At 42.1% G+C, this 19,102-nt stretch overlaps 1 protein-coding gene across 1 annotated transcript in view; it reads right to left on the bottom strand.

Annotated features, from left to right (window-relative positions):
* The window catches only part of LOC145407513 (electron transfer flavoprotein beta subunit lysine methyltransferase-like), a 108,433-nt gene that overhangs the window by 72,495 nt on the left and 16,836 nt on the right, over positions 1–19,102 (bottom strand). Inside the window, exon 4 of the mRNA XM_080278437.1 lies at positions 9,633–9,808. Within this exon, the coding sequence (XP_080134563.1) occupies positions 9,633–9,808 (176 nt within the window). The remainder of the gene's footprint in view (positions 1–9,632; positions 9,809–19,102) is intronic.

The raw sequence follows: 19,102 nt of genomic DNA, 5'->3' as shown, positions 1-19,102 counted from the left end.
AACCATTCCCTACACTAGATGGTAACTATCTATCTATCTATCTATTGCCAGACGCCTCAATCCCGTTCGGGGTGGCCACAAACAAATCGCCTCCACGTCGCCCTGTCCCCTGCCATTTCACTGCCCTGCTCCCAACTCACCCCCCCCCTCTCTCATACCTCTCCACCCCATCCCTCCATCTCATCTTCGGCCTCCCCCTCCCTCTTCCCCCCTCCACCTCACTCACATACACTCTCTTCGTCAGTCTTTCACCCTCCATCCTCTTCACATGGCCAAACCACCTCAGTGTATTCCTCATAACGCTTCCTATCACATCCAGATCCACACCACAAAGCTCCTTTATATTCTCATTTGTCAGCCTGTCTCTCCATGTGACTCCACAGGCTCCTCTTAAATAACTCATTTCCACTGCTCTCACTCTTGACTTGTGTCCTTCCAACAACGTCCAAGCTTCACTTCCACACGTTAGAGTTGGTATCACAATACTGTCATGTGGTAACTTTTCACTTCCATGCTCACTTCCCTGTTTCTTATCACTGCTTTCAAGGAACCAGCAACCTTTCTTCCCTGCTGTACCCTATCAAGTACTTCACCCTCCAAACCTCCATCCTTACTCATCACACTACCCAAGTACTTAAACGTACTCACATTTTCCAATTCCTCACCATCCAACCTCGCTGTACATTCACTGACTTCACCTCTCTCAAAGACCATCACTTTACTCTTCCCTACATTCACCTTTAGATTCCGTTTCTCATGCACTCTCCCAAACTCATCCAACAAGCCTTGCAGTTCTCCTTCGTCTTCACTCAACAACACAGTATCATCTGCAAACAACAGTACAGGAAGTTTCCAAACACTACCCTCTCTCACCAGGGCCTCTCCAACATCCACTACCCTACCTTGTACCCCTTTTATTACTCCATCCATGTACAGATTGAACAACCATGGAGACATGACACATCCCTGTTTCAACACAACCTTCAAAGAGAAAAATTCACTCAGTTCACCATCCACATGCACTGCAGCCTTAGCACCATCATACATACTCTTCACAGCATTCAACAACTTCCCATCTACTCCATATATTCTTAACACTTTCCACAATCCTTGTCTATCCACCCTGTCATATGCTTTCTCCAAATCCATGAAAGCCGCATACAACTTCTTTCCCTTCTCTAGAAACTTTTCCACTAAAGATCTAAGAATGAATATCTGATCTACACAACCTCTTCCCTTCCTAAATCCTCCCTGTTCTTCTCCAACTAATTCCTCTGTTCTTTCTCTAACTCTGTCAATAAGTATCCTATCATACACTTTTCCTATTATACTAAGAAGACAAATGCCCCTATGATTACCACACACTTCTTTTTCCCCTTTTCTTTTGTACAAGGGAATAATTATACCCGACTTCCAATCCTCCGGGACTCTACCTTCCTCCCTGGCCAATCTGCACATTTTCCACATCCATTCTACCACTATCTCTCCCCCATGCTTCAGCATTTCACCACACACTCCATCAATTCCTGGGGCTTTCCCCAATTTAACTTTCTTCATTGCTTCCACAACTTCTATCCTACTGATTTCTTCCTGTCTTCTCACCTCCCTCCTCCCAGCCATTCCCCAGCCACTTATACTCGCATTACTTCCATCCTCTATGTTCAACAATTCCTTAAAGTGTTCTCCCCATCTGCTCACTTTTTCTCCCTTCTCCACTAGTAATCTACCATTTTTAACTTTCACTCCCCTGCTAACTTCACTTCCACCCTGTCTTACTCTTTTCACCTCTTTCCAGATCATTTTCTTACAGTTCCTCCACTTTACACTCAAGTTCCTTCCAAATCCTTCATCCACTCTCTTCTTACTCTCTCTTACTAATCTTTTCACCTCTCTCTTTCTTTCTACATATTACTCTCTCTTCCGCCTCTCAACTTCTTCCACGCCCCTATTTCTCATCCATTCATTGTATGCTTTCTTCTTTTGTGCCACAGCCTGTCTCACCTCTTCATTCCACCACGCTGTTCCTTGCACACTCCTCCGTCTTCTCTTCATCCCACACACCACATCACATGCTGCACATATTTCTTCTGTAAATATCCTGCACACATCTTCCATGTCCCCCATCTGCTCCAGTTCATATTTGCCCAATCGTTCCTCCACGTCTCTCTTATACTCAGTCTTTTTTTCATCCTCTTGTAACCTTTCCACTCTCCTTACAAATACTCCTTCTTCCCGTCCCTCCCTTCTTCTATTTCTCCATCCTAATTGGACCTTGATTCTGGCCACCACCAAGTAGTGGTCAGAAAGTCCACTCCCCCAACCTCTATAAGCTCTTGCATCCATTACACATTTTTGCATCCTTTCATCTACACACACATAATCAATTATTGCCTTCCTTTCATTCAGTTCACCACCCACCCTTCTCATCACTCGCCATGTATAACTGTGGATCATCTTGTGCCTGAGGAGGGTACTGGCTATCACCAACCCCCTCCCAGCACAAATGTCCACTAACGCAATCCCATTCTCATCTACCTCAGCAGGTACACCCCACTCACCAACTATTCCATCCACCTTCACATTCCCTACTTCACCATTCATATCACCGAGCAAAAACACTCTCTCATTCCTTCCAAACTTTTCCATGCACACTTCCACATTTGTCCAGAACTCTTCCCTCACTCTGCTTGCACGATCTTGCATTGGCGCATACACACACACAATCGCCCACATTTGTATTCCAACTTTCAATCTTACCCACACAATCCTTGACCCAAGTGATCCATACTGTCTTATGCTCTTCTTCCATTTTTTACTCACAACTATACATACTCCTTCTTTTGCCCTCTCATTCTCACCTACTCCTGCACATATACCCCATCCATACTCCCATTCTCTCACCTCTCCATTTCGTTTCAGTTATTCCACATACATCAACTTTCGCACCCTCAAGCACCTGGACAATCTCTCTCACACACACGAACAGCCGGAGAGAGAGGACATCCCAGGCATCGCTCCTAACCTTGAGTAGGTTCAGGAATTTTGTCTGTCCTGTCTCCTAGGGTCTTTCTTTAAATTTAAAATAATGAAAGTTGGTAGACTACCAAAAATGTAAAGATTTGTTGGCAATAGTATACATGAATGTTTGTGGCTTATTCGGTAACAGCTGTTTAGGTACTTTACCGGTACGTTAAACATGGCTGAAAATGTAAACAATGAGGGAATGGAATTTCAAGGATTTGATGCTAATACTAATGTCATGGACCTGGTGAAAACATTAATTATGAGGATTAGTGAACTCGAAAAAAAAATTGAGAATCTAGTGATAAAGGATGTGTCAGGAAATACGGAAACCACCATACAGAGTCTAATCCAGTCCAACGAAACAGCCAATGAAGAGATTAAGAATTTGAAGAGGGAAAATGTTGAACTGAGGAGGAAACTTGAAGAGAGTACTAATAAAACGGAGAAGGTGAGTAATGTATTAGAAGAACACAAGGCAAAGTGGGCACACGTAGAAGAAGAACAGAAAGAAGTGGTCAGCTTAAGAGAGATCATCCAGGAAGAAAGGGAAATGAACAAGAAAGAAATGGAAGAAAATGTAGTGAAAATACTGAAGAAAAAAGAGAAAATAGTGAGAGAAACTGTAGAAAGGAACAGATGTGTGGTAGTATTTGGAAACAGGGAAGAGGAAGAAAAGGTTAGGTTCGCAAGACTCGAGAGAGACACGAACATGGTGAGAGGAATATTAGGCAAGATTGACCCCGAAGGAGACAAGTGGGTAAAAGAAATTGAGGAAGTAAGGAGGATAGGGCCTTATAAGAAAGGGGAAACAAGACCAATGAGAGTCAAGTTTACATCAGAAAGTGTAATAAATGAGATACTTAAAGTGACCTGGAAATTAAGCAAAGAGGCGGGGATGGAAATATTATAATAAGAAAAGATCTGAATGAAGAAGAAAGAGAAGTTTTAAAATCATTAAAGGAAGAAGTAAAGGAAAAAAATGATAAGAGGACAGAGGAAGAACGTAATACTTTTTTTTTGGAGAGTATTGGATATGAAAGTAAGGAAATGGTATTTAAGGAAATAGAAGTGAAGGAAACTAGGGGGGATGGTTGTGAAAGATCAGAAGTTGAGGAAGTGGTACGGACAGAGAGTAGGAGAGAAGAGGGTATTAATAATGTCAAAAATAATTTGAAGGTGATATATACTAATGTTGATGGTTTCATATCGACAAGGATCAAAATTAATGATTTCTTGAGAGAACATGAACCTGATGTCATGTGCTTTGTAGAGACCAAATTAAGAGAAGATATTGATGTTCATTGGGAGATGGTAAATACAAACTGTGGAGAAAAGACAGAAAAGAAAAAAAGGGAGGAGTGATGATAGCAGTGAAGAACAACATAAATGTAGATACCGTGGAAATGGGAGAAGGCAGGGCTGAAGTGATATATATGAAATTAGAAACTGGAGAGAATGTTAAGAGAGATATGGCGGTAGTGTATGTTCCCCCAAAGACGAGAGCATGGAAGGATGATGAATACCACGAGATGTTGTCAGATATGGCTAGCTACTTGCAAAAAATAATTGAGAAAAGCAATAATATAATTTTGGTGGGTGACTTTAATTGTACAGAGGTGAACTGGGAGGAATGGTACTCGGGAGGCGGCGAGGATTCGTGGGGTACTATGTTATTAAATATAATAATGAATAATGTGATGACGCAGTGGGTCAAAGAAGAGACACGGTTTCGAGGTGAGGACACACCAGCAAGGTTAGCTTTACTGTTCACCAAAGAACCCGATGTAATAGAATCATTGGAATATCTCTGTCCTTTGGGAAAAAGTGATCACGTGGTCACTGAGTTCCAGATGTTAATAGGAAACGTCGAGCCAAGAGACGAGCTTCATAGACAGGGAAGATACAACTTTGGCAAAGCAAATTTTACAGGATTGAGAAACTTTTTTGAAAATGCGGATTGGAGAAAATTCAGAGAAACAAGAGAGATACAGAGGAAGTGGGATATCTTTCTAGACCTCTATAATTTGGGAGTGGAAAAATTTGTACCAAGAGTATGAGGGAAAGAAAACAGGAAAAAGGAGTGGTTTAATAGAAGGTGTATGATAGCCAAAAAAGAGAGAGATAAGGCGTGGAACAATTGGAGAAAGAGAGGTAACGACAGAACAAAGGAAGAATATAAAAGAACAAGAAACGAATACACAAGAATACGTAGGGAAGAAGAAAGGAATATTGAAAAAGGTATAATTGACAAATGCAAGGATGAACCCAAACTGTTTTATAGATTTGTTAATGGCAAACTGAAACAAAAGGAAGGAATCACCAAGCTGAAAGTAGATGGAGAGGTCTTTAAGGATGCGGCAATGCAAGCAGAAATAATGAACAAACGTTTCCAGTCAGTTTTCACTAAAGAAAAGGAGCTTGTGGAAGGGGAGGGAGTGATTAGAAATGTTCCGGTGATGGAAGATATAAAAGTGGAGGTGCAGGAAGTGTATAAATTACTGGAAACTCAAGATGTAAGGAAAGCCCCAGGACCTGATGGAATTTCCAATTGGGTACTGAAGGAATGCAGAGAACAACTGGCGGATAAAATTCACAGCTTAATTGTATGCTCACTGGAAGAGGGGAAAGTGCCAAAAGAATGGAAGAGGGCAAATGTGGTACCAATTTACAAGGGAGGACACAGGGAAGAACCCCTGAATTATAGACCAGTGTCTCTAACCAGCATGGTCGCAAAATTGTGTGAGAGAATCCTGAAAGACAGATGGATAAAATATCTGGAAGAGATGAATATTTTGGCTGAATGTCAGTTTGGATTCAGAAGTGGAAGGTCATGTGTTTCAAACTTGTTGAGCTTTTACTCAAGAGTGATTGATGTGGTACAGGAGAGAGATGGTTGGTGGATTGTGTGTACTTAGACTTAGAGAAGGCCTTTGACAAGGTACCTCATAAGAGACTAATGTGGAAACTAGAATATATAGGAGGACTAAAGTGGAAACTTCTGGAATGGATGAGAGACTTTTTGAGAGACAGACAAATGAGGACAGTAATAAAGGAAAAGATGTCTGGATGGAGGGAAGTAACAAGTGGAGTCCCTCAAGGCTCAGTGTTGGCGCCAGTAATGTTCCTGATTTACGTAAATGATATGGTAGATGGAGTGAACAGTTATGTGAGTCTGTTTGCTGATGATGTAAAGCTCTTGAGGAAGATAGAGGTTGAGGAGGATTGTAAAATACTGCAGGAGGATTTGGATAGGATACACAATTGGAGCCGGACGTGGGAAATGAAATTTAATGTAAAGAAATGTAACATATTGGAAATGGGTAAAAGTACCAGGAGACCATCACTGAATTATTTTTTGGGTAATGAATTAATCACAAAAAGGAGAGAAGAGAAAGATTTGGGAGTGCTGGTCCAAGATAGTTTGTCACCAGAAAAGCACATTAACAAGATAGTTGGAGAGACTTATAAGCTCTTGACTAACATAAGAGTAGCATTTCATTATATGGATGAGGAAATGATGAAAAAATTGATAGTGGCCATGATCCGCCCCAGATTAGAATATGCAGCGGTAGTGTGGTCCCCACACAAAAAGAAAGATATAAACAAGATTGTGAGAATACAAAGAACAGCAACCAAGATGGTCCCCAGTCTGACAGATCTGTCATACAGAGAGAGGCTGGAAAAACTGGATTTGCCTTCGTTAGAGGAAAGGAGAAAGAGGGGAGACATGATTGCGGTGTTCAGGACCATGGTGGGAGTAGATAAAATTGACAAAGAAGATCTGTTTGTATGGGATAAGAGAGCAACAAGAGGACATGGAATGAAATTGAAAAAGTCAAGCTGCTTGAAGAATATCAAGAAATATAGCTTTCCTTACAGAAGTATAGACTTATGGAATAGCCTGGACAAAGAGATCGTCCAGTCTAAAAACTTAAATGAGTTTAAAGTTAAATTCGACTTATTGAGAAACAGCGACGGAAACCCACGAGCATAGTACATTCCGTGTATATCACAATTAGGTATATTCTTAAATATTTGGAACGACTTAGACAAAGAGGTGGTGCATGAGAAAAACATTCATGTGTGTAAAGGTAGACTTGATAAATGTGGATATGGAGACAGGACAACACGAGCATTGCTCAATTCCTGTATACTACAAATAGGTAAATACATTTGTATTCCAACTTTCAATCTTACCCACACAATCCTTGACCCAAGTGATCCATACTGTCTTAAGCTCTTCTTCCATTTTTTACTCACAACTATACATACTCCTTCTTTTGCCCTCTCATTCTCACCTACTCCTGCACATATACCCCATCCATACTCCCATTCTCTCACACTCTCACCTCTCCATTTCGTTTAAGTTATTCCACATACATCAACTTTCGCACCCTCAAGCACCTGGACAATCTCTCTCTCTTTCACCTAATCATGTCCTCCCCTTACTTTCCAAGTTCCGATAACCAGGTCCTTTGTCTGGTCCTTGGTTTATTGGGTTAAGGTGCTCCAACTAGGTGAAGCCTGTATGGTTACATCTGAGGCGTGGTTTGGGGTTATCACTCGTGTCATGCCACTTGGGCCAGTGAGGATGGTCAATACTGCCTTAAATGTCAGGACTGAGCAGCCTAGCCCCAGGCCCCTGTGCTCTTGTTTATATGGGGCAAAATAGGATGGACGATGATGGTGATGATGATGACTGAATTGGTCATGCCCACACCATATTATGGAAAAGTTGCTCTATACAGCTCCACTAAACAATGTCCACTGTAACTAGACATATATTTGCCATTTCTCCAAATTGTATGAGGAATTAAAGCAACAGAGTAACAACAGAACATGGTGATAGTGTGCTATGGGACGAATGTAGTACAGTATTGTCTTATTCTGCCACTGGCTACAGGAAATGGGATGCAAGTACAAAACTCTCCACCTAGTTAAAAAGTTAAAATGAATGAACTGTAGCATTCTTATGTCTAATTTGCCTGACTCCCCCAGTCTACAGCAGCAGTTCTATGAAAAGAGTTGTAATATTATTAAAAACATTCCTGATAAACTGAAAATTTACAGAACTATGGTACTAAGTACTGTATATACAATATAGTTACCACACATTAAATCCACAAGGCAAATTAGTTACAATCCTGGTCTGGTAAATGATGGCTGAGTATGCAATCAACTGAAAGAATGATTATCGTAAATTTATACATACCCAGTTTCAGGTTAATGTTAGTGAAAATTACTTATACGATTTTTTTGATGCCTGACAATGAAGACCCTGTGCAGATACGTGCCACTTGTGCAAGCTGACTGTCATATACTAGAGACAACATGGCAACCCAGTGTTTGGGCAAGCATTGAAACACCACTGCTAGTTCAAAATAATAGTGCAATGCATTAAAAATAGTGCAGTGGAGATATTATGTGGAGATAACTTTTTGGGAGTAAATTACTGAAATCTGTGAATTGGAAAACATCCCATCATTCTCCCCCAGCCTTACGGGGACCCTTGGTGACGACTCAATCTGGCCTAGGACATGCTTCAGGTAGATGGAATAAAATTTTTTGAGATTTTAGGTTGCTTGGCCCTTTACTCCCTCCCTATCCCAACTGAGCCCATACTTAATTGACCTCAGTATGATATTTCTTGGTCAGCAATCTATTTTCACTTCATGTAACCCCACTGCAAACCGTGATATGACTGTATAGTAAAAGAGTTTTCATGTACTGACACAAAAACCCCACAAGAGAATACACAGTTGATCAAAAACTACTAGTGTACACTTGGTGGGAAACATACGAAATTAGAGGCCATGGCTAATGGAAAATGCCCAATGATTTGTCTCCCCACGCAAGTAAACCTACTGTTTCAACAATGCTATACAATGCTTGTTTGTAACAATTTCTAGTCAGTATTGTTATAATATGCATATTCAGATGTTAAGAAACTACTCTCTTGGGGCTTCACAACATCTATCTATCTATCTATTGCCAGACGCCTCAATCCTGTTTGGGGTGGCCACAAACAAATCGCCTCCAAGTCGCCCTGTCCCCCGCCATTTCACTGCCCTGCTCCCAACTCACACCCCCCTCTCTCATATACCTCTCCACCCCATCCCTCCATTTCATCCTCGGCCTCCCCCTTCCTCTTCCCCCCTCCACCTCACTCACATACACTCTCTTCATCAGTCTTTCACCCTCCATGCTCTCCACATGGCCAAACCACCTCAGTGTGTTCCTCATAACGCTCCCTATCACATCCACATCAACACCACATCATTATCATTATACCCCACTTGTGTGATACTTTCTTGACTAATTGTACATATACATTATGTTATTTAAAGTCAGGGATGTTTTCTAAAACATGATAATTTTTTCACACACCTGGTACTATAAACCCTTGGAAAACTACAGTCAGCTCTGTAGGTAGCAATGATATTTTATAAAGCAATATTTCTGTATGTTACCCTGGACTCATTAACAAAAAAGAATATCCTAGAAACCTAATACTGTATACTGTAATTTTATGAAGCCAAGTGAGTCATGGGAGCTTCAGTGTTAATAGTGGAAATAAAGTATGAATGATGAATAACATGCCTACCCACCTTGACACAGCTTGCCCTCCAGGCCAGTAGAAACCCCAGTATGGATCAAGGAAAGGTGTGTGTGGGGGAGGTGAGGTCCAGAGGCGGCAAGTGTGTGTGATGAGATGTAACCCTAATTCTGGGGTCAGGTGGTCTCGGCTCAACTCAGTTTCTCGGATAATTTCATTTCTCAGCACCTGAAAAAAAAGTTAAACTCAGTATACAGTAGCTGTTCTTTAAAAATGTACTGCATACTGCAGTTCCCTCAGAATGGCAAGGGTTGTAATCTTGGAATGACACTGATGTTGATTCAACAAATAAATGGACCATTAGCCTATGGAAACTAGTGGGAATGGCAAGCTGACCAATATAAATGCACTGTACTTAATACAGGAACTAAATGGGCCATGACAGAACTAATCACAGGCTTCCTGCTCTTGTTGTGACTCAAGGCTCATTTAAACTTGAACCTAGTGGACTACTGGCAGAAGATTCCTGTTTCTTACAGATCATTATCTACTTTTCAGGGGATATGGAGGGTGCTGAGAGATGTTTGTGTAACTGCGCAATAGAGCTGTCTAGTTCTACCCAGACGGTTCTACCACATGAGGGCATCCCTCTTCAGCACCAACCCTTAGCTACTCTATCTTGACAAACTTCTCACTCTCCTCCTCCTCCTCTTTCTTCTATCTCTCCCACAATACAGCTGGCTCTTGTTATATGTCAGGGATATCTTGCAAAATAACACAAATTTTTCCATATGGCTGGTGCTCTATAGTGGGAGAAAAACAGAAAATAGTATATAAACTTTACCAGCATCAATGTAACTCTAAATGGGAACATTTTTATAATTTACTGAAGAAATAGCAGGCTCCCTCCCCCCAAAAAAAACATTAAGTACCATACTGTAAATACAAAGGGCGAGGAAACTGGCTTCAAGTCAGTGCAGTAACATTGAAGCACTGACGGCTTGCAGACTAATCCCCCTTGATAAGAATCCTGGATGCAGGCCCATCGGGGTGGGTGAAGTCTTAAGACGGATTATAGGAAAATGCATCATGGAGGTGGTGAAAGATGATGTGAAGCAGGCAGTTGGCAACCTCCAGGAGTGTGCAGGCCAGCCGGCAGGAGGTGAGGCAGCAGTTCACTCCATGAGGAAAATATTTGAGGAAGAGGACTGTGAGGCAGTATTCTTAGTTGATGCCTCAAATGCATTTAATTCCATCAACCGGGAGGCAATGCTGCATAATATCAAGGTTAAATGCCCAGCATTTGCCCAATATGTGGAAAACACCTACAAAGAACCAGCAGACCTCTACATTGTGGGTAAGACAGCGGCTCATGACGTCGGTGTAATCCAGTCCACAGAAGGAACTACCCAGGGGGACCCCGTTGCCATGGCTATGTACGCCCTGGCGATGACAGTGCTGCAACAACAGATCAAATACGAGGCCACCAATGTAAAACAGGTAGCCTATGCAGATGATCTCATGGGTGCTGGCAAGGTTGAGGATGTGAGGAAATGGTGGAACCTCGTAACATCTCATGGCCCTGAAATAGGTTACTACCCTAATGCCAGTAAGTCCGTCTTGATCGTGAAACCAGCTTACTATCAAGATGCACAAGAAGCATTTAGAGGCACAAACTTGATAGTGACTAAGGAAGGTCAGAAGCATCTAGGGGCTGTGATTGGAACCAAGGAATTCAAAGACAAATATGTGAGTGACAAGGTAAAGACATGGGTAGAAGAAATTCATACACTATCCAGCCACATAAAAACAGAACCCCATGCAGCATACAGTGCATTTACCTATGGTGTAAAGCACAAGTGGACCTTTGTGATGAGGACCATACCAGACATCGAGTTGCTGCTACAACCACTGGAGGATGCAATCAGGGATTCATTCCTCCCATCTCTAACCAATGGCCACATCCCCACACCAGAAGAGAGGGACCTTCTAGCACTACCACCCAGGATGGGAGGCCTTGGCATTAAAAATCCAGTAGCCGTGGCAAGCTATGAACACAGAAATTCACTCAGGCTCACCGAATCCTTGTCACAGTAAATCTGCGCCCAGGTTGAGACGAGTGAAATCGACCACCAAAGGCAGAAAGACATAAAGACACAGATAAGCAAGGAGCGTGAAGCAAGACAAAAAGACCAACTGCAGCACATAATCGAACATCTAACACCGGACCAGTGCAGAAGAGTTGAAATTGCACAGGAGGTTGGGGCATCGAACTGGCTCACAACCCTGCCTCTCAAGGCAAAGGGCTTCCACTTCAACAAACAAGAATTTATTGATGCCATAGCCTTGAGATATGGGTGGCCAATAGAGAACCTACCTCAACACTGTGCTTGTGGCACTGCCTTTGATGCAAACCATGCAATGGTATGCAAGAAGGGAGGCTTTGTTTGCATCCGACACGATGAAGTACGTGACCTCACTGCCAAAATGCTGCAGGAAATATGCCATGATGTCATGATTGAGCCAGCTCTACTACCCCTGGACGGCGAGCACTTCACCCACAGAACAGCAAACACATCAAATGATGCAAGAGTGGATGTCAGTGCTCGAGGTTTCTGGACACGTGGGCAGAGGGCGTTCTTCGACATCAGGATATTTGATCCCATGGATGCATGTCATCGTGAACTGTCTCTCGAAGCTACACACAAGAGGAATGAGCAAGAAAAAAATAGAAATTATCAAGAAAGGATCCAACATGTGGGCCATGGTCGATTCACTCCCCTTGTGTTCACGACATCAGGTGGGATGGGTCCAGAGGCAGTGAGATTCTATTCGAGACTGGCAGAGGTCCTTTCTGAGAAGAAACGTCAACCGCAGAGTTCTGTTATGGCCTGGATGAGATGTCGACTCTCATTCTCCCTCGTGAGGTCTGCTCTGCTATGTCTCAGGGGCACAAGATCATCAGCCCTCAGGACTGTCTCTCTGGCGGGCATGGATTACGAAGCTACAGTGGTCGAGAGTCGCATAGACCAGCGACTCCAATAGTTTAATGTCTTTATTTACACTGTAATATTAATAAATAAAAAATAAAATAATAATAGTAATAGTAGATGGTTGGTAACCACAGCCGTTGGCGTGCTTGGGGCCAATGGATTGTAATATGAGGGTTAGTGTTAACCTTCACATTACAACTCCAAATGGTGAACTGTATTAGGAAGGTTGGTTTTGATCTTCACAATATCATTCACCAATGGATGGAGGTGATTTTTATTATTAAAAAAAAAAAGTAGTAGTAGTAGTACTAGTTGTAGTAGTAGCAGTAGTAGTAGTGGCAGTAGTACTAGTAGTAGTACTAGTACTACCAGTAGTACTAGTAGTAGTACTAGTACCAATAGTAGTAGTACTAGTACTACTAGTAGTAGCAGTACTAGTACTAGTAGGAGTACTAGTACTAATAGGAGTAGTAGTACTAGTAGTAGTACTAGGAGTAGTAGTACTAGTAGTAGTACTAGTACTAGTAGTAGCAGTAGCACTAGTACTAGTAGTAGTACAATCAGGGATTCCTTCCTTCCATCTCTAACCAACGGCCACATCCCCACACCAGAAGAGAGGGACCTTCTAGCACTACCACCCAGGATGGGAGGCCTTGGCATTATAAATCCAGTAGTCGTGGCAAGCTATGAACACAGAAATTCACTCAGGCTCACCGAATCCTTGTCACAGTAGATCTGCGCCCAGGTTGAGACGAGTGAAATTGACCACCAAAGGCAGAAAGACATAAAGACACAGATAAGCAAGGAGCGTGAAGCAAGACAAAAAGACCAGCTGCAGCACATAATCGAACATCTAACAACAGACCAGTGCAGAAGAGTTGAAATTGCACAGGAGGCTGGGGCATCGAACTGGCTCACAACCCTGCCTCTCAAGGCAAAAGGCTTCCACTTCAACAAACAAGAATTTATTGATGCCATAGCCTTGAGATATGGGTGGCCAATAGAGAACCTACCTCAACACTGTGCCTGTGGCACTGCCTTTGATGCAGATCATGCAATGGTATGCAAGAAGGGAGGCTTTGTTTGCATCCGACTTGATGAAGTATGCGACCTCACTGCCAAAATGCTGCAGGAAATATGCCATGATGTCACGATTGAGCCAGCTCTGCTACCCCTGGACGGCGAGCACTTCACCCACAGAACAGCAAACACATCAAATGATGCAAGAGTGGATGTCAGTGCTCGAGGTTTCTGGACACGTGGGCAGAGGGCGTTCTTCGACATCAGGATATACGATCCCATGGCAGGAAGTCATCGTGAACTGTCTCTCGAAGCTGCACACAAGAGGAATGAACAAGAAAAAAATAGAAATTATCAAGAAAGGATCCAACATGTGGACCATGGTCGATTCACTCCCCTTGTGTTCACGACATCAGGTGGGATGGGTCCAGAGGCAGTGAGATTCTATTCGAGACTGACAGAGGTCCTTTCTGAGAAGAAACGTCAACCGCAGAGTTCTGTTATGGCCTGGATGAGATGTTGACTCTCACCCTCCCTCGTGAGGTCTGCTCTGCTATGTCTCAGGGGCACAAGATCATCAGCCCTCAGGACTGTCTCTCTGGCGGGTATGGATTATGAAGCTACAGTGGTCGAGAGTCGGATAGACCAGCGACTCCAATAGTTTAATGTCTTTATTTACACTATAATATCAATAAATAAAAAATAAAATAATAATAGTAATAGTAGATGGTTAGTAACCACAGCCATTGGCGTGCTTGGGGCCAACGGATTGTAATATGAGGGTTAGTGTTAACCTTCACATTACAACTCCAAATGGTGAACTGTATTAGGAAGGTTGGTTTTGATCTTCACAATATAATTCACCAATGGATGGAGGTGACTTCTAGTACTAGTAGTACTAGTAGTAGTACTAGTACTAGCAGTAATACTAGTCCTAGCAGTAGTACTAGTAGTAGTACTAGTACTAGCAGTAGTACTAGTCCTAGCAGTAGTACTAGTCCTAGCAGTAGTACTAGTACTAGCAGCAGTACTAGTACTAGTACAAGGAGAGGTTGAAGCCCCAGGTTCATCTGAAATATGAACCAAATGGACCGTGGACTGAAGTTGTCCTCCTCCTACAGTCCATCATCCTCATCCTAGGGGATGGGGAGGGAAATGAAGGATTTTCATAGAATTAGGTAGTTGTTGTTGTTGACCAACCCCTTTCTGTCTGGCTAAGCAGACTCATCAAATGCAGGCAAGCAATGGCCCTTGCAAGGTCATCCTGTACAGCAAACCAATGTCCCTTTGTGGCTGACAGCACCCTGCAACAGCAAGGTGTGGGGAACAATATGGTTGTATGGTTCCTGAATGGACACTGCATTTGTCTCTCCATCTAGTTAGCAAGGGCACCAAAGCAGGTTCCACATTGCCCCTTTAACTGGATATATGGTTACCACCCAGCAGTGTAAATAATTCCCTGGGTTGCAGGAAAACATTAACCTTGTTACTGCAGAGCCACCTGTAATGGATACAGAATGATAGAGGTAAAGGACGAAATAGGCAGACCTACATGAAGTGAGTGGATGATGGTCGCCACCACCTACCAACAGTTCCATGTAGTACCCTACAATAATCAGGTAGAGCAGCCACCCAGTTATAACAGTACCACCATGTGAAGGTATCCCCTTCCACCACTAGGTGACATGTACCAAAGATAGCTACAGTAATCCCCCAATTATCTGTCATAATTCAGCTGGTCATGTTGGCTAATGCATTTTTTGGATAATGCCCTACTACCCTCTCCCAACCCCTCTATGAGGGGCATAACCACTACAAAAATCCTATACTGGATTGTAAAACTATGTAAATGTAGAAAATATAAATACTGATAAAGAGTTGAGTATTTACAGTGAAATATACAGCTACTGTATCCTGTAATAACTATACTGTAATCTAATCTACTTATCTATCTATAGCCAGACACTACAATCCTGTGAGGGGTGGCCATTTGTCTTTGAGTTACAGTAGGATCTCACTATAATGGACTAATTGGGGCCCAAAAAAAAAAAAAAAAAAAAAGCGAAATTCTGATAAAAGCAACATTCAGATTTCCCCCTGCTAACCCAGACTTTTTCCGATATAACAGACATTAGTCCGGATCACATCAATGGTTTCTGAAGTGCTTTCACTACCATTCAAGTACTGTACTATATTATACCAACACTATAATAATCAAATGATATAATACATATAACAATACAGTACTGCACTGTACACTGATAGACATGTCTTTTATTTACCTTTACTTGGTGAACACAGCTGAAGTGGTCATGCAGTCCGGACTGCTATTGGCTTTATCGGACTTTTTTCGATATATAGGAATTTAGTCCAGTGGCTCCTCGATTCCGATAAAAGTGAATTCTAGTCCACTGAAATCCGTTATATCAGGGTTTTACTGTACTTGTTTTACAGGAAGAGGCGCTAACCCTTCATCAACCCACCTGACAACATGTAGGGAACACATATGGGTTAGTTATATAGTTACCACCCTGCAATGTAAATAGTTTCCTGGCTTTCAGGAAACTATTTGGCTTGTCACTCAGTGTAAAGCTACTTGAAAAGGAAAGAAGAGTAAAAAAAAAAGTGACAGGAAAGATGGGACAAATAGGAGGAGGAGGGCAGACACATAAAAAGAATGATAAATGTAAGGAAGAAGTAGGCAACACTACATCAAGAGTGGATGATGGTCACCACCTACCACCATACTGCAGTACTGTACAGTAAAAGATTTATATTGATTATTCCTGTGTGATTAGTTCCTCTTCCTTCAGTCTATGGGTGACTCTACACTGCGTGACAGGCCAAATGGTTTTCTATACACCAGGAAACCATTTACTATGCTGGGTGGTAACCATATAGCCAAATTGTGATGCTTGGTGGTTTGGAGGGTAATTAAGGAGCTCCAATCAGATTGAGCCTGGACAGGTTTGTGTCCAGGGGGTGGTTGGGATTTACTGCTCACATAATGCCACTCAGGGATGAGTGAAGCTGGTCACTCTCATTCCAAATGTCAGGACCAACTTGCTTAGCCCTGGGCTCCTATGTTCCTCATGGGGCAACACATGATTAGATGATGATGATGATGATGATAAGACCTGATGGTGCACTGTCTATTAATGTAACAAAATATGAAATATTCCTTTCAATCTGCCGCATTTCTGCTTGCCATATATTGACATTTGTTGGGTGACGTGGCATAGGATAATCGAGGCATTACTGTAAGCTGTATAAGGTAGTTTGTCAGTTGGCACAGTTCTTCTATTCCGTAATCACTATACCTTACTAAAATCACTTACATCTTTCTTTTTGTTTACTTCTGTGCAGTATGTACCAGTGGGTGTAAAAAACCTGAGATGAGTTGCCCCTCTGCCTCCATACCACTGTGCTACATGTCTTCTGCTTCCTGACAGCTGATGCCACAACCTCACAAAGCCACAACAATGCATTCCTGGAAGAGTAATTAACAGTTTTTAGGGATTTTTATAGCACTTTCATATTTTCACTCAGAAGCCTAGCCTAAAGAGACAAAGATATAATAAGGCAGCTTATGGCCCACTCAAGACTGTTACAGGGCGCCGCAGTTGTTGATTACCTTGCGCTGTATTCTCGTCCGCCAAGGAGGCTCCCCAATACCTCTACCCTAACAATTTATTTAATGTATTACAGCATACCATTTACTTGCATGTTATTTATGGTGCTTGAGAGGGACACCTTCAAGTGGTGACACTGATATAACCAGGTGGCTCCACTGCCTAGTTATACAAACATGCCTATCTCTTCTTGAGAGAAGAATGGTGGACCGCACAATGGCAACTGAAGCCTGCAGTCCATCAGGTTCACATTCAGATGAGCCTGGAATTGAAACTACTTCTAATATAATCATGCAATCTAAACCTTTTAAATACCAAGAGAAACTGTACAAATAACAAAGAAATACAAGAGACGGCCCATATATAATGCTCCTCTTCCACTCCATCAAAGATTTCTTGTGTCTTGTGGGGACGGTTCAGTCAGCTATATCAGTGTCTACTTTACAATATATACGGTACTCATTTCCTACTCTCACTGCCACACCCACACCAACACCAGCAGACTGAGCCATCTCCGCAACACAAGATGCAGCCGGGTGATTCTTTGGTAGACTGCTATTTATGGACGACCCTGTATATTAATGGGCTACTTACAGAACTAAATGGGTAAGGAAGAGTTGCAATGAAGCCTCCTAAGCCATTGAGAATATGGACTTTTGATATCAGTGAGATGCTTTTTAGTTACTCTTGCTAAACAAATGTATTTAATTCAGTAAAAGCCTCTTGTACTGAAAGTTCTTTATAACACTGTATCTAACCTATTCAGTTCAAAGTACAGTAAAACCTCGATATAATGGACTTCAATATGCTGGAATTCGCTTTTATTGGACTTGAGGAGCTGACTGGACTAAATTCTTATATGTTGGGAAAGTTTGATAACGCCAGAAGCGGTCCGGACTACCTGACCATTTCAGCTATGTTCACCATAATAAAGTAAACAAGAGACATGTTTATCAGCATAAAGTACAGTATTATTATATATATTATACCATTTGACTATTGTGGTGAATGTATAATACAGAACAGTACTGCAAACGTAGTGAAAACAGTTTAAAAACCACTGGTGAAATCCAGACTGATGTCTGATATATTGGAAAAAGTCCAGGTTAACAGGGGGAAGTCTCAATCATTTTGTTTTGTTTCGTTTTTAAAGGCTCCAACATGCTTTCATGCGTTGGCCTTGGTCACCTAATGGCAGCTCTCCATGCTGCACGATCCATTGCAGCCTCCCTGTTCAGTCCCTTAACCCTGAGGTCACACTTAATGACCTCGTCCCATGTCTTTCTCGGTCTACCCCTCATGACCCCACCCCCAATATTAACATTTCTCACATTCCTCACCCAACTATCATCCCCCATCCTCTCCACATGTCCAAACCATCTCAATCTACCTCTCCTCATTACAACACCAATACACTCCAGTCCCATCCTATCTCTCAACTCTTCCATCGTAAACCCAGTCCCCCAGACCTTGCACGCAGGGACGCACTACACATCCACCTAATCATTGTCATTTCTGTACGTCTGAGCCGGCGAATATCCTCCTCCTTTACTGCCCAGGTCTCACTACCATACAATATTACACTCCTAACACATGCTGCATACAAAGATATCACTTTTATTGGAATTTTGTTTTTTTTGGAATGGTTTGGGTCCCAATTACAGTAGTGTGTCATAGTAGGGTTTTACTGTATCTATATACTGTATATAAGCATAATGAATATGACATCCCCAGCCTAATGGGTGAAGATACAAGTGGGTACCTCTATAATGCCTGGTTACATTTTCAGTTTACCTACCATCTGAACTGATCTTATGTTCAGGCATTCAGGGAGTAATATCTGATGATATACAACAAAAGTAATTAAAAAAGTTAAA

Source organism: Coenobita brevimanus, chromosome 73 (assembly GCF_032717465.1).
Source record: "Coenobita brevimanus isolate Jiangsu-jjx chromosome 73, ASM3271746v2, whole genome shotgun sequence".
Taxonomy (NCBI): Eukaryota; Metazoa; Arthropoda; class Malacostraca; order Decapoda; family Coenobitidae; genus Coenobita; species Coenobita brevimanus.
This window is presented reverse-complemented; position numbering and strand designations above follow the sequence as displayed.